The following is a 16,131-nucleotide window of genomic DNA, read 5'->3' as shown; positions in this document are numbered from 1 at the left end:
TTAAGGCTCTATTTATGTGTGTGAGACAGAGGAAGAGCAGAGAACGTATTTGTGTGACTTCAGTCATCCCAGTATTACTGAATGTGTTCAATAGAGCACCTGTGTGTGTATAAGATGCTTATATGGGTTTCAGACAAGTGACTCTCTATTCTTAGCTTTCTATGGTCTTTGTACATAAGCTACGCACTCGAGAGACAATACAATGAATAATTTGTGCCAAATTAAGCAGCCTTCGGGATAGGTTTGTGGCTTTTAGCTGTTCGTGTTTGTGCCTAGAAGTTAGTTCGTTTGAAAGCCATTTGACTTCAGTAATGTGATGTATTTCTGAGGGATATTTAACAAGAGAAAATATATGGTGGCACACTTTAGATCGCAACAAATTGACCGTTCGCAAAGACCCGCTCCCCTTAGTTACTGTCGCTATGTCCGACAAGCTACGCCGCTCTCACGCCACACCATGTTCTCACGCAGTGGAAAACACATCGTGGAGTACACCGACAACTCGTGACATACAGGACAGACCAGGTTACTTTTCGGTTACTTTTGATATTAAACATATTAAACAAAGTCTCACCTTTCAAATTTGGTCTTTTTTTTAAATAGAAATGTAAACAATAAATACCGTTTTGTGGCTCTTTAATGTGTCTGACAGATCTCTGTAGAGCATCAGTTAAAGCTGCTCGTGAACCGATCATCTCTTCCTTCTAGTTCATTTATTGCATCAAATAAACATGAATGAACATAAGAAGGAATGCTGTTTTAACCGCGGAAAGACGTCAGTACACTCCGTTTCTCAAGTTCAAATCCTCCCATGTTAATCTACTAACTCTCCTGACTGCTTTGTTCTACAAAATGGCGGATGGCGAAGTATGATTGGTCAGATCACCTGTCAATCAAGCTCCCTGCGAAGGGTCAATTGGTGTTACGTACTAGAATGTTCCATTTCTAGTTTGATAAATCAGTGGCTAAGTAGCTATTTGGCTGTTGGTTAGCATTATGCTTTAATAATTAACATGCGCAGTCTAACTCTGCGTCGGAAAATGCCTACTACAGTATGTAGTACACAAAATGTAGTGTGACCAACTTTTTAGTGTTTATTATAGAGTTTAGACCTACTATTTCTAACGAATGTGGTACGTCCAGATTTAATTTATACTACACACATTTATACTATATAAAACGTACTTTTTTAACATTGCGAAATTCATTGGTCATAAAATGTAGTTGCTACTCAGTGTGTGATGTTTGGACACAGCTTGAGTGACGTCCACAGAATAGGATAGTCGTTTTGGAGGACGAGCTGGTTAATACATTTTGATTAAATATTAAAATATATATTTTTTTTTGGAAATATATAGGCCAATTTTGATTTTATGCCGACTTTAACCAAATAAACCGTAAAACAACATGAAAATAGACCACAAATGTTGACTTAAAGTAAAATAAATTTGTCCTTCCGTAAATCCGTAAATCTGTTTTGAGTCCGTTCACCGAAAAGATTTGTTCAGTGTTTTTCAGCAGGTTACATCGGCTGTTGCGACACTTGTCTTTTTGCATGTTTTGAGCAAATCGTTGAATTATTCACTCAACAGTTGTGTTTTTACTTTTTAGCGAAGCTTCGTCATACTATATTTAAACATTTCTGTAACCAAAGTGAAATAATCCTGCTCGTTTCTTGTATTTGTAGGTGTGGATGGGGAGGGTGAGGTAGCCGTTAGCGTGTCATGCTCTCAGCTGTGCTTGTACGGCGTGTGGGACGGCGGACTGTCCCGTGACGGCAGCTTGTTATCGAGCACGGAAGAGCCCGCCCCTTCTCTCCTCTTCCTCGTGGTGTCGGATGCTCAATCCAGGCTTCTTCAGAAAGAGCTGTCTGTGCTGCACACGGTACACGCTTCAGGTAAGGCCTGCACTGGAGATCTCTTGGTAGGGATCCACATGAGCTGTATGAGCCGTCCGCGTTCCACGGTGGTCCGCACACTGTCCACGTGACGTCATTTTTATCATTAAGAGGGCCCGCGAAGAGCAATTTGTGCCCAATTTTTGTGTTCACGTGGATGCTACGCATACTTAAGTGCTTGCGCAAGGTGAATGTAAAGACCGAAGTGTCCACTAGGTGGCAATATGCACTAATCCTATTGTGTAGTATTGTGCAGTTTTAAATGATACGACTCAGTGCTGCCCTCTCACATCTTGCAAAGAATAGAAAATCAGCTGTACTGCGCATGTGTCGAACTTTAGGCTTGTCTTGACGGATATCAAAGTCCTATTTACTATCTTGTGTAATCAAGACACGTAATCAAGAAACAAAATCAAGTAAACATTTCACTAATGACTATAAATAAAGACCATAAATATGGTACATGAGTGTAGTAGACATCAAAAATGTAGTTGTAGCTATTGCACTGTTGTAGTTGTGCTAAAATGAACATTTTAAAGCAGATCTGGTTCTAAAATCTGATTGGATAATGCATGTTTGTGTACAGTAAATGGAAATAAATCATTTTTTCATAGTTTTTTAAATGTTTCATAATAATTTTTATAAATTGTATTATTCATATATTTTTTTATATCAATGCGCCAAGTTGCGATGTTACTCAAAAACGTGAAACGAGGGCTAATTAATGATAAATGAGGGCTGATTAATCGGAATAAAAATGAAATCGTGAAGGCTTTGATTTAATTCAATAGTAATGTGTGTTTCAGAGTGAAGTGTGGCACTGTGTTCTTTTACACACAAACCGCTCATGGTTCGATGTTTTCAGCGGCTCAAAGCGGCTCGGTTCACAGTAAACGTAAAAGGTCACTTGTAACTTGCATTTGGTAACGCAACATGCGCCAAATATCTTCCCGAACTTGTAAGGAGAAGCACTTATAAAGCGGCTTTTGTCAACAAAATAGAAACTTTAAGCTTTTCTTGTGGTTTTCTCCCAAAATAAAAGCTTGAACTTTTGAAAATGAAGGAATGAAGACACCCAGAAATATTAGTATTGTAATGTTTTCCTCAAATTCTTTTTCTTTCTTTTTTTTCTTTTTTTTACAGCGGAATTTTATTCAATATTTTTTATCTAATAATACAATTTATTATTATTATTCAAAAATGTATTTGTTTATGTTATATGTTTTATCAGAAATAGCATAGTCAACTGTAAAAAGCTTGACTAATGAGCTGTTATACTCTTTATTATGATTTATTCTCAATAACATGTTCAATAATTAACATTTATTCAATAAACAGCATAACAATACATTTATTAAAAATAAAAGCGGTAATAACATTGAACAGTGTTCCTAAATCCTGCTACTCATAACTGTATATGAAACATCTAACCCTATTTTCTAATTGGCTGTGATTATCGCCATGTATCAATCCCTGCTTAGTATACACATTATACACACACCCTTGATCTCTGTAATGAGAGTGCAGCCAGTTTTAATGGCACCATGCGGTTATAGAAGCTCGTGTGACGAGCCGTCAACCAGTATTAAAGCATTAACATACAGGCATTACCTGCAGTGTGTGTGTGTGTGTGTGTGTGTGTGTGTTCGGCGGCCATTAAAAGATTAATTCATTCAGTCTGGTGCTCATGTGTTTGGAGTTGTATTGTGTGTTAGCGAACTTTTTTTTATTATTATTATTAATTTTGGCCACCCAGTGAGCATTTCTAGATGGATCATCCACCATCTGATCTGAGTTAAATGCTGCAGACAAACAAATCGAATGAAGCAAACTCAATTAATAATAAAAGAAATGGAAAAAAATGTGGTTTATGTTCTCCTGTATTGTTTTTCCAGGGCAGGCCTGTCCTTTTGTCCTGCTGGTGTTGACTGGTCAGCTGGAGGATCTTCAGACGGCCCTGTTGGCGTCTCTCATGGACGTGATTGGCCTGAAATACGGTCAGGGCACTTTGAGTAACGCTCTGTCCTGGGCGGATGGGCTGAATCAGCTTCATTATCACCCACAGGGCGAACACCTCCTCTCACTGCTGGGACAAAACGTGAAGGACGCTGGACAGGACACCGCAAAGGTCAGTTCACACATCCGTCTGTCCATCCATCCAGTCATTCCTTTGTTGGTCCTTCCATCTAATATATTCCATCCGGTCATTATTTTATCCATCCATACATCCTTCCACACTTCGATTTATTTGTCTTTCCATCCATCTGTCCATCTATCCATCCATCCATCCATAGTTTTTCCATCATTTCATCCATTCTTTAATCCACCCATCCTTCCAAACATCAATTTCTTTGTCCCTCCATCCATCCATCTATTGTTTTTTCCATCATTTTATCCATTCTTTCTTTCATCCATCCATCCATCCATCCATTCATCCAAACATTGGTTGTCCGTCTATCCATCTATACCTTTGTTCCTGGCATCCATGCTTTAGTCTGTCCATCAATTATTTTGTCCATTCATCTGTCCTTTCATCTATTCTTTTTTCTGTCCATCCATCCGTTTCTTTCTTCCATTATTAATTTATCCATCCATCCAGCCATCCATCCATCCATCCATCTTGTCTATCCTTCCTTTTCTTGTGTCTGTCTGTCCATACATGTGTCCATTCATCAGTGCATCATCTGTCTTTTTTTTCTGTCCATCCTTTCATCTGTTTCTTTCTTCCATTATTATTTTTTTCCATCCATCCATCCATCCATACATCCATCCATCCATCCATCTTGTCTATCGTATCCTTCCTTTTGTTTTTTCTATCCATTCATTCTTCAGTTTTTCATCCTTAAAGGAACACTTCACCTCTGGAAAGATGAATGTGTATTTAAAATGGGTCATTTATGTAGAAGAAATGTGAAATTATTTTTTAATTTGGAGCCTTCTAGACTGAGAAAAGCCAGAAAATGTATTTTTGGCTTATGGGGATGAAAGACAACAACTCCCAGAATGCACTTGCTTCGCTGCCCTAGGAGGCCACGCCTACCGGTAAGAGATCGCAGTAAACAACAAGGCTATGCTACTAGTGAGTCTCCGTGAGTCTGCCCAGTATTTTGATGTCGCCCAAAATGTCCAGGATTCGGCTTTTGCGTTCTTCAGTCGCCATTCATCATGTTTACTGTGACGAGCAGGAACGAGACTGACGGCCGCGGAGAACGATGCGAGCCCGGTGGCGTGATTACTGATGAGTGGCGCCGGCGCCTGTGAGACGCACCGGTCTCGTATCTCGCACGGAGGAGCGGGAATTTTCCTAGCAATGTTAAAACGCACATCAAACGATCACTTGTTTAGCGTTCATGTAAACACTACACTCAGATTCACCAATCGGAATGAATTCAGTTAGATTGAAACAAAAGGTGTGCATGTAAACTATGAATGCGACTGCAGAAAGCAAAAGCCGAATCCCGGACATTTTGGACGATCTCGACGGCCGGACATGTCCGGGAAAAAGAGGATGGTCACGCGCTACTCAGCTTTCTCCACAGAATAAGAAACTGTTAGCTTAGCTTCCTAATAAAGAATGGCTGACACTATATGTACATTCTGTGAGTGAGATCCCTCTATGGGCGGGTTGAAAACATGCGGAACAGCGCCTTCTACTGGATAAATGATGAGCTAGTGTTTGTAGTCTTACCCTTATTCAAAGAAATTTGACTTCCTGCTTTTTATGACGCAAATTGACGATTTTTGCGTCATAAAAAGCAGGAAGTGGAACACTTAAATCCTTATTTCTCCCATCTCAGGGGAAAATAAGGGAATAAACCATGACCATTCGAAAATATGACTGGGTTTCTAAAGATACAAAGTCTAATGCAAATGGGTGAAGTGTTCCTTTAATTCATTCTTTTGTCCATCCATCTATTCTTTTTTTCTTCTGTCCATCCATCCGCTCTTCAGTTTTTTTCATCATTCTTCCTTTCTTTTGTCCATCCATCCATCTATTCATTTATCCATCCATCCTTCAGTTTCTTTGTCCAATAATTCGTTAAGTCATTCGTTCATGCATTCATCCATACATCCTTCAGTCTTTTGTCCATCTATCCATTCCTATGCCCCTCTCCATTGCTTCCTCCTCCAGTGTTCAATGGGTTGGCCAGATATTGGCAGGAACTTGAGTGCAGGCATGATAGAGGCACCAGAGGAATTATACGGCCCAATATAAGAGCAGGAGTGAGGTTAGCCATGGTCCATGGAGGCTGTGTCGGTGTGTAGATATGAGACGGAGAAGGAAAGTTGGCTGCTTTTAGGGATAGTAGCTGAGCAGTTCCCTTTCTCTCGGGTTCTGTGGAAGTGGCCGTTGTGTCACTCTCTCCAGAGTCTTTATGACGTGTGCGGGGGCTCACGGCTGCTGCATTTCGGGGGTACTACAGCTTTAGCACGTATGTGGGTCTTTTTTGGGGCAGCATCTGCGTGTGGGCGTCAGGGCTCTTGGGGCGTGACACGTTCTTTTTCGCTTTTGATGGTGCCAGCTGGCAGCGATGGAAGTAGGCCACCTCAGACGCGTTCTCCTTTCTTTCCTTTCTTGCGTTTTATGATCTGGCTCAGCGCTCAACAGAAATTGAGCCCGGCAATCCGCCCTAAAGAGAGCACATGGCGTCGGCCTTCTCACTTTTCATTTTCCTTTTTCTGAACCCATATCGCCACTGCCACTTTGAGTACATCATGTTTGCTCTCTTTACATTTTCCCAACCCATATTTACAATCCCCTTTTCAACAAAATCCAATGCCATTTGCATGCTCGAGTGGAAACCGAAGCCAATGAGAAGGTCAGTAGGTTCGGGTACTCCGACCACAGGTGTTTGGAGTATCCCCAACTGTTTAGAGTCTTATCTGACCGTGTTCACTTTTCCCCAACAGGAGAACGTGAGTGGGACCAGCAGCTTGCCGACGGTCAGGAGACCGCTCCGGAGCAACAGCCGGCAACAGAGCTTAGCCCGCAGGTACCCCAATATGATGACACTGTATTTCCTAAAATATAAAGGCAGCTATATATTTTCATGTATACAGACTAATTTAAAATAATACAAAAATGTCATATAGAGTGCTTAAGTAATGTATTTTTGTAGGTCAGCCTGGAAGTTCGCATCATCCTGGTTCCCTCGACAAAAACTCAATAGGATTTTTTTCAATGGTTTTTGAATTATTGCCAAAAATCAGCTCTGTTATCAAGTAAAGTTTATGATTCTTGCATGTTTTATTCATCATGATCAGGGGTGGACATAACCTTTTCAGTGAGTTACTCAGGTGAGTACCAGGAGATGGTGTTTGGTACTCACCCCACATGTACCATGGCCACAGCTGTCAATCATGACGTCACATTCCCGTTTTTATAGCATAAAAATAACTAACTAAAACCAAACTTATTTAAAAAAAACGGACACTTAAATTTACATCAGTGTGAAAAAAAACGACCTAAAATGATAGAAAACACCATTGGAAAAAAAAATTTGAAGTGTTATTTGATTGTTCAGATATATTTATTTGTATAAATTAAATATAATTAATCCTTATTAAAGAGCAGTGAATTTTCTCTTTTTATTTTGTTGTTTGATCAATTAAGTGTACAGAAGGCATTAGGTTTATTATGCACTGTCACTTTAAGACCGAGTGTGCAGATCCAATTGCATTGCTGATGCACATCCGATATTCTCACAACTGTACGTTCTGTAAAGACATAACCGACTGTGTTTACGTGAATACTCTCCAAAACGGACATTTAGACATAATGGTGTGTGTATTTGTCCATTCAGACTCGAAAGAGAGCTCAGTTCAGTCCTTGCACGTAGCGCACTGTAGCTGTCTATGTGCAGGGCTGCACGCTTCGGGGTGTGTGTGTGTGTGTGTTCGCAAATAAAAACATACCGAATAAAGCTCTCTTTCGCGCCAAGTCACTCTTATTCAGATCTATCCATATGTCTGCTCTTCTCTTTCTCCCAGACGTTTACATTTTTTAACGATTTGAGACATGGATCAAGCGCATGCCAACTCGTGTGCCGCCGGTAGATCAGCACGTTACAATTCACATGTGCGCATCTACCACACACACAAATCAGTTCTGACTGGATCACTTCCCCAATCGTCCCTCCCTAACATTTCCGTCTAGTTTTTATTCGTTGACGAAAATGTCAATACATTTTCGTTATAGTGGTCGTCATTTAATACGGGTTTTTATTTAGTTATCCTCTCGTTTTCGTCTGTGAAAAAAAATAATTAACACTGCCTAGGTTGCATTTTGGCGACAGTTACCCTTAAAGTATGCAAAGGTGCGCAGTAACACAAGTGGCATTACGCATTCCTGATTTTTGTCGCGCATGCGTACCTGCGAACCAGTTATGTGCACCCCTGATCATGATAATCTTCACAAATGAACACAGCTTCAGAATTTCGAAGCCTGAATGCAATCGCCAGAATTAAAAGCCAAACGTACTAAACGTACTAACGTACTAAACGACTATAAACGAACTACACTACGGTCGCACGACTTCAACGTCAACGTCGTTAAGCTTCAACAACTCTTTCAGTCTTTATTTTTACAAATAATTCCTTGAATGTTTGCATTATAATAGTTTGCAGTAGCGTTATTCTTAACATAACGAGGCTGTGAAAGTGTGAGTTTGATGAGTTTACTTGTAGATGATGATTAATGTCCCTGACAACAAGTAATATCTTTAAAAATCACAAGGTATTACTGATGTACGTGAAAGTAACTTGAGCTTGTGTTCACCACAGACCTTTTTAAGCCATTTAACCAAAAACCCATTCAAAAAACCCATTGACTTTGGGACAAAAATATATCATCCCTGCACCACTCTTTTCTAAATGTTGTTTGTAGAATTTTTTTTTTTTTTTAAAGTATATTGTCATTGCATTACAATCAAAAGAAATATTTATATACAACCAGTCTTTAGAAAGGTGAAAGCGTCCCATTATATGATAAACTCTGGTTCAATTACCTATTTGTGTTTCAAAGAAAACATACATTTATTTATGTTGATTGACTTACCTCAGTTTTAGGTTGGACTACCTGTTTATCCGCACAATGGGAGACGAGGAAGTGTTTAAAACTTGTTTTAACTTGCCATTATTTTTACAATTCTTTTTGGTGCCACTAGAGGTGCAGCAATGACATATTTCACCTTTAATTTCTCTTCTGAAAGCAATGGTTAAGCCATAAGCTCAGTAGCTGGAACCCAAACGTTGACGTTCCCTGGCCCTTTTGAGAGGTTTCCATACCACTAACTTTCCATCAAGTTGTTGAAGTTTCCATACGGGCAGTGAAATTAAGATTTAATTTGTAAGTCAATATTGATATGTCATGATTAGCAAAGAGGATTGTATTTTTGGAAGCTGGAGTTACATTTTGTTTGAAATTTTTCCACCAGGCTGATCCAGTACCCACCTCCCCCCTCCAAGGGCGGCATTACAGTGACAACCGAGGACCTGGAGTGCCTCAAGGATGGCGAGTTTCTCAACGACGTCATCATCGACTTCTACCTCAAGTGAGTCCAGTGGTACTTCTGAGCTTGTGAAATGTGATGTAATATTTTCCCTTACCCTACTACTGAATACTCCCCTCAGGTACCTTCTGTTGGAAAGAGCCGACAAGGATGTGGCCGAAAGATCTCACATCTTCAGCAGCTTCTTCTACAAACAACTCACTCGAAAAGACACTAGCTGCCCGGAAGAGACCGGCAGCACGTAAGAAATCACTCAAAGACTTTTTCACAGTCTTTGGTTTCCAGCCAGATTCACTAAAGGAACTTTCTTTTTTGGGTGTACTGTCTCTTTAAATCCAGTATGTGCATTTAAAGTGACAGTACACCAAAAAATGTAAGTTTCTTTAGTGAATTTGAGACAATTGCTTGCTAAATTGTGTGTTTCAAGCTGATGGGAATGTCTATGTGGTGTTTTCCCACAGAGCCCCACACAGACGACATCAGAGAGTGCGAACATGGACCCGTCACGTGGACATCTTTAGCAAAGACTACCTTTTTATACCCGTTAATCAGGAGTAAGTGGGGAATTTAAATGTTAAACACACATATGCACGATTCAGATTAGCAGCAAATACTGGGATATATATATATATATATATATATATCCCAGTATATAAATGTATATATATCTATATATATAATCTATATATATAAATGGTGCTAATCTTAATAAATCTGAATATATATATATATAATATTATATATAATAATATTATTATTATTATTATATATATTTTGTCACCAAGGCTGCATTTATATAATCACAGATACAGTAAAAACAGAAATTTTGTGAAATATTATTATAGAATATATTTTAAAATGTAATTTATTCCTGTGATCAAAGCTGAATTTTCAGCATCATTACTCCAGTCTTCAGTGTCACATGATCCTTCAGAAATCACTCTAATATGCTGATTTGATGCTCAATAAACATTTATTATTATTATCAATGTTGAAAATTCAGCTTAATATTTTAAAGAACAGCATTTATATGAAATAAATCTTTTGTAACATAAGTGTGCTTACTGTCACTTTTGATCAATTTAATGCGTCTTAAAGTATTCATTTATTTATAGAAATAATACAGTATTAACAGTTCAAATACTTTTGAACAGTAGTGTATGTTTATTTATAATCGATATTTGCAGAAACTTGATGTTTTGGAACAGAGCGAATTCCCAACAAGTAAAATGAGACAAAACGAATCGAGACTATCAACTTGGTGTACTTTCGACGTCAGAGCGTTGCGCAAATCCTCGCAAATAGTTACGACATCTCAGACTCACGTTACAGACTGTTCTTTCGTTTTTATGGCCAAGCTGAACGAGGAAGCCCTGTGAAGATGTTCAGCATTGTTTGATATCCGAGGACAGCCCAGGATATTGGATTATGCTTCGTGGACGAGAGGATAAATCTCTTAAACGAGGTCAGACGAGTCCGTGATTCCGAGAGAGAGGGAACGGGGAATTCTGACGTCGTACTCAATGTTCTCATAAAAGCAAATTGCCACATTAGGACATTCACTGAAACATGTACATGCGCGCACTCGCACAGTACGACACGGCAAACAGCTGATTCACAAGCTCGGGAATGTCCATTCTCACAGTTCTGGGATGAGGAGATCTTGTACTCGGACTGGGTGACATAGCAAATATGCACAGTGTTTTCCAATTGTTCATATTCATATCTGAATTCCGTCAATCATATCCGTTTCATTAGATTAGTTCTGCAATCCTTGGTACATTTCTGTTATATATATATATATATATATATATAATGTTTAATAATATATTATATTTTCAGCATTCAATAAATTTAATATTACTATTTCTTATGAATTTTAGCAGATTAAAATGAGTTAGTATATCATTTTATAGTTATTTTATAGCATAATAGTTTTAGTTGAAATATATGTAGGTAAATATTGTTTCTTTTTTTGCCATTTCAGAGCAGATAGATACATATATTTATGTTTATATTGAATAACATCAAAAGTTGTTTAAGCAGTATCAGAATCCAGACCTGCTGCTACAGGATGTTTTTGGCAATGTAAATCAGGCTTTATCAGAGATCACTGACTTCCACTTCCTCTGCTGTTTTCTGTGTTTACTGTCTGTCCAGGGCTCACTGGTACCTCGTGGTGATCTGTTTCCCCGGTCTGGAACGGACTCAGCACGTACAGTGGAGAGACAAAACCCCTGTGTCCCGGGATGGGAGCCAGACAGCCAAAGGGAGCTCAGCAGGGGAATGTCAAAGAGGTATCACTCACACACCTTCAAACTAAGTGTGTATGTGTGTAACTATTTATGCATGATTTCTTGTTTTCTTTTCTTTTTTTAATTAAATTTGTTTTTTTTGTTTTTCGTTTGTTTTTTTTAACCAGGGTTGAGGTTGTATTGATTATTACATCTTAATATGCGATCCTTTTTATTTTTAAACTTTTTTTTTTGTTAAAATATCATTGGTAACAGAGTTCAAAGGCTGAGGTTGATTAATGCAATTAACTGTACACCTTGTGTGTGAAAATCTTTATTTAAAAATATTTTATTTGTTCTTTAAATCATTATTTACTAACTATAACATTACAATTATTAAATAATTATTAGATAATTATTAAAAATGAAATACTGTTAATATTAATTTCAGATGTCACTCATTTTAGGGGAAATTTAACAGTAACGTGTGTGTGTGTGGTGTGTGTGTTGTGTGAGTACATATAAATATACATATACATCATGGGCTAATATTTCCTACATTAAATTCTATAAAAATTATACAATAACAGTTTGTTGCCATTGTTGTCAGATAAATTATGATTTTTGAAGTAGTTTTCTCTCTTTTAATAAATGCTACATTTTTTGTTAAACTATAAATATTTTATTAAACACTCCAAAGAATCATACATGTTGTGCCCTTATCGTAAAGATAAAACCAACTTTCAGAACAGACACAAAAAAAATACAAATTATAAAAAAATATATTTTTGATAACATTTCTTTTCTGTAATTCCAGACAATTCACAGCTGCCAAAAGGAAAGGGATTGAAACTCAGCGACTCGAGATCACACGGCCTACCGGTAATCTCACTACACACACATTTGAAATACTCAGATATCATCAGACAATCTTTGGATAGACGTTACAGTTTGAACTTCAGTTTATTAACTGATGTTTATGAACAGTAAACCAGCATGAAGGAATCTGATGGGTCTTTGTGTGTTTTTAGGACTGCACAGCACACAGTTGCACAAGAGAGACCGTCCAGAGGAGGTAAAAAATCTCTCAGGGGGCAAATACTTCTTCACGGCACTGTATTAGCCTGCCGTGCTAAAAGAGGGCTCCTCGGGTGAGATGGTTTCCTGATCCCGTTATCTGATCCGCTGTTTTATCTGTTTTTCCCGGTTGAACCCCAGGCCCTGTATTCTGGTCATGGACTCTCTAAAGCTGTCTTACCACCAGCGGATCTACACGCTGTTACGAGAGTGAGTCATTCACCGCGATGACATTTCAATTAACGGAATGGATTTATGCAATTGCTGTTATTTGTATTGATGTTAAACTGTATTTGGACTAGGATTGCATAATATTGGAAAAACTAACACTGCAATTATTTAGTTTTTCTGCGATATGTAAAAAAAATACATCTTCCCCAGATGACTTGAATAGCTATATGTGGAAAGAATTAATCAGTATAGAGTGAGTGGGGTGATTTTATATAAAAAATAAATGAATAGGCTGAACAAGACTAAAGTCGGCATGAAACGGAAGGTGCGATAGTGTACTCTTTCATATTGTGACGTACTGTATATCCGAGTGAAACGGGAAGGGCGGGATTTTGTCTATCAGAAATTGGTTGGATGGTTGTGGTTTGCTATTGGCGGATCTCATGTGAGTGACAGTTTGTCCCGCCCTCGTGCCAGTAAACACATCATCAGGGAAAAGAAGAGAAGTTATTTGGTATAAAGTGTACGAGGACACATGATTTAAACAAAAAAAGATGTGCACAGATTAATCATTTATAATAAATACTGCTATATACTGCAAAAAAAAGAATTGTCCATTTTGATTTCATGGTGACTTTAAATGCAAAATATTTTTAGGGGCTGAATGATTTAGGAAAAGCTTAAAAATGTGATGTTAAATTCAATGTGTTACTTGACATTTCTTAATTAATTTGTGCAATTTACTAGCACTAAAAATAATGTGTAATGTAGAAATTCAATATTTTCATACTTTCATAGGCTACATTCCCACAGTTTTTGACCAATTCAATATGACTATAAAATAAAAAAGATATGATTTTATTGTGATTATTACTAAAAATATAAATATATATTGTAATAACGCTGTAATTTAGCCCTGTAAAATAAAAATTGAGAAATTCTATTTATTTCGCTGTACTAATATTTACGTCGTAATTTCTTCATTTTCGAACAGTAACCCATCAAACTTTTATTTTGACGAGTTCCCAGCAAAAAAAAGTATGCGCTGCTGGTTTCAGAGTGAAGCTTGTGTTCAGTTACATGCTTAATGTCAGGTGTATAAATGCCACGCTTCACTCTGAAACCGGAAGCGCATATGCATATATGTATTAAATTGCAGCCTGCGCAATTTGACAATCACACTAAGCCGTATCACGATGTTGATTTAATTTCGATATGTCTTGCAGCCTTAGTTTGGACAGGTTTCATTGTGTTCAGTCATGTCAGAGAACTAAATGTGGCTTCTTCCCTCAGGTACCTGCAGGTGGAATGGGAGGTTCGGAAAGGAAGCGCTCGAACGTTTACCAGTGAGAGCTTAAGTGGGAGTCTCTGTAGGGTCCCGCTCCAGGACAACAGCAGCGACTGTGGCCTGTACCTGCTGCAGTACGTGGAGAGCTTCCTGCAGGTACCGACATACTGAGCTGATAGCATAATGTTGGCTTTCTCCCGATACCTCGTCTACGTGGAGCTTTTTGTACCGGGTCAGTGCTTTTTAGTTCCCTCGGTGCTAAATGTCAGAGTACAGTCTAACGTTACAGCACTAGAGAAACGTTGGTCATCCAAGTTGCCTGACATTTTGCTCTCAGCCGTTCAGTAACGCAAGTGAGAGATTGGGATCTCAGGAACTCAAGTTACGCCTGTTTTGTTTGCAGCCTTGAACTGAGTACCAGTTCGTAGTAAAGCATGTACTGCGCTAGAAATGGAAAACTACATACTTTTAAGTATGAAGTTAGTTGATGCAGAAAAAAAAAAAGTTAATACCGGGGCCAGGGAACCATCGCAAACCGATCCTATGCGGAACACGAGATTTTCAGGTAACACTTTATTTTTGCAGTGTCCTAACCAGCTTCCAAATGTCAGCGTTACATTGGCTGCATCTGAAATCGCATACTTCCCTACTATATAGTAGGCGAAAATCAGTATGAGACAAAAGAAGTATGTCCGAATTCACAGTACTCATAAAAGAGTAGGCTACTACTTCCTGCGAGATACTGAAGTGTGGTTAGGATGGACACTTTACTATCCCATGAGGCCACGGGAGAGGATTTGTGAATGGCAGTGAAGCGACGCAACTGACGCTGATAGGTCACGTGATAATGAAAACGTGGCGAATGTAGTTATTATATAGAACGTATTTTTTTAGCGGTCGTGAAGTAAATACTTATTGAAAATAAGTGCCTACTCAAGCAATAAATCGCTCCTTGATTTGATCAACTTTCTCCACTCAGAATCCGGTGGTTCACTTTGAGATCCCTCTGCGATTGGAGCATTGGTTTCCACGGAATCAGGTGCGCATGAAGAGGAAGGAGCTGCGGGAGCTGGTGCTGCAGCTCTACCGGAGACAAGGGGGCGGGGCTGAGCAGAGCCTCAAATAAAAACAGCGGGAAAATGTCCTGTCGGTAGACAAGCAACAATTAGGGCCTGTCATTTTTTTTTTTTTTTACTAATTAAAAGATAAAGGATATATTTATAATTTAACTTTGTATTTATTTGTATTAAAATGGCTTTTTAAATGTGACGCAATTTTATTCGTTTTATTGATTTCTGCACAAATATTTAGTTTACTTGAATAAAAAAAGTTGAATATTTTAAATTTGAGTTTGAATTTATTCTTTTAATTCCTCATAGTGTGTGTGTGTGTGTGTGTGTGTGTGTGTGTATCTATTTCAGTCATGAAACTCTAGAGGGCGCAGGCTGATCGGTCCTTTACATGCAATTTGCGAGCTATGATTGGCCTTTGTTGATCCTGCATACAGTGAGATTGCTTGCTCAACATTTAAATAGTCTGGTTCAGTGTTTGCTGTAAGCTAGTCCTGCAGTGCGCTATCCGAGTTCCTCTGAACCCCTCCACCTCCCCCAGCTCCACCTGTCTAGATCTGCTACAGGATTTATCTATGTCTGTTTATGCAGCTACAGCTTACATGCTCACCGCAGTGTGTCTGTGCATCTATTATCAGTAGCGAGTCCATACTTGCTCTGCAGCGGCAGCAGGAATAATCAACAGCAGCAGTGTAGCATATTTACATTATTAGTCACAATATGATAAGTAGTAATTAAATGTAACAAATCATGCACAAATGTATCACCTTTTATTGGAAAATTAAACAACATTTTATCAAACTTAATTGCCTTAATCTTATAAACAACTGAGGAGAAAGTATTCAAACTAAATTTTATTTAAAAAATCACCTGTCAGGTTTAT

At 38.4% G+C, this 16,131-nt stretch overlaps 2 protein-coding genes across 3 annotated transcripts in view; one reads left to right on the top strand and one right to left on the bottom strand.

Annotated features, from left to right (window-relative positions):
- The window catches only part of LOC306987803 (uncharacterized protein), a 96,319-nt gene extending 87,608 nt beyond the window's left edge, over window positions 1–8,711 (bottom strand). The window contains exon 1 of the mRNA XM_079592379.1: window positions 8,683–8,711. The gene's annotated coding sequence lies outside the window, so the exon portion shown is untranslated. The remainder of the gene's footprint in view (window positions 1–8,682) is intronic.
- senp7b (SUMO specific peptidase 7b) overlaps window positions 1–15,520 on the top strand; it is a 34,546-nt gene extending 19,026 nt beyond the window's left edge. For both annotated transcript variants that reach the window (XM_079592373.1, XM_079592372.1), the window contains exons 11-22: window positions 1,688–1,897; window positions 3,793–4,025; window positions 6,809–6,891; window positions 9,334–9,450; window positions 9,530–9,649; window positions 9,870–9,962; window positions 11,569–11,705; window positions 12,460–12,524; window positions 12,674–12,717; window positions 12,861–12,929; window positions 14,184–14,334; window positions 15,158–15,520. In XM_079592373.1, coding sequence (XP_079448499.1) covers window positions 1,688–1,897; window positions 3,793–4,025; window positions 6,809–6,891; window positions 9,334–9,450; window positions 9,530–9,649; window positions 9,870–9,962; window positions 11,569–11,705; window positions 12,460–12,524; window positions 12,674–12,717; window positions 12,861–12,929; window positions 14,184–14,334; window positions 15,158–15,304 — 1,469 coding nt within the window. In that variant the 3' untranslated portion in view covers window positions 15,305–15,520. The remainder of the gene's footprint in view (window positions 1–1,687; window positions 1,898–3,792; window positions 4,026–6,808; window positions 6,892–9,333; window positions 9,451–9,529; window positions 9,650–9,869; window positions 9,963–11,568; window positions 11,706–12,459; window positions 12,525–12,673; window positions 12,718–12,860; window positions 12,930–14,183; window positions 14,335–15,157) is intronic.
- The last annotated feature ends 611 nt before the right edge of the window (window positions 15,521–16,131 follow it).

Source organism: Phoxinus phoxinus (genome assembly GCF_949152265.1).
Source record: "Phoxinus phoxinus genome assembly, chromosome: 20".
In the NCBI taxonomy this organism is placed as follows: domain Eukaryota; kingdom Metazoa; phylum Chordata; class Actinopteri; order Cypriniformes; family Leuciscidae; genus Phoxinus; species Phoxinus phoxinus.
The sequence above is the reverse complement of the archived record's forward strand: the minus strand, read 5'-3'. Positions and strand labels throughout refer to the sequence as shown.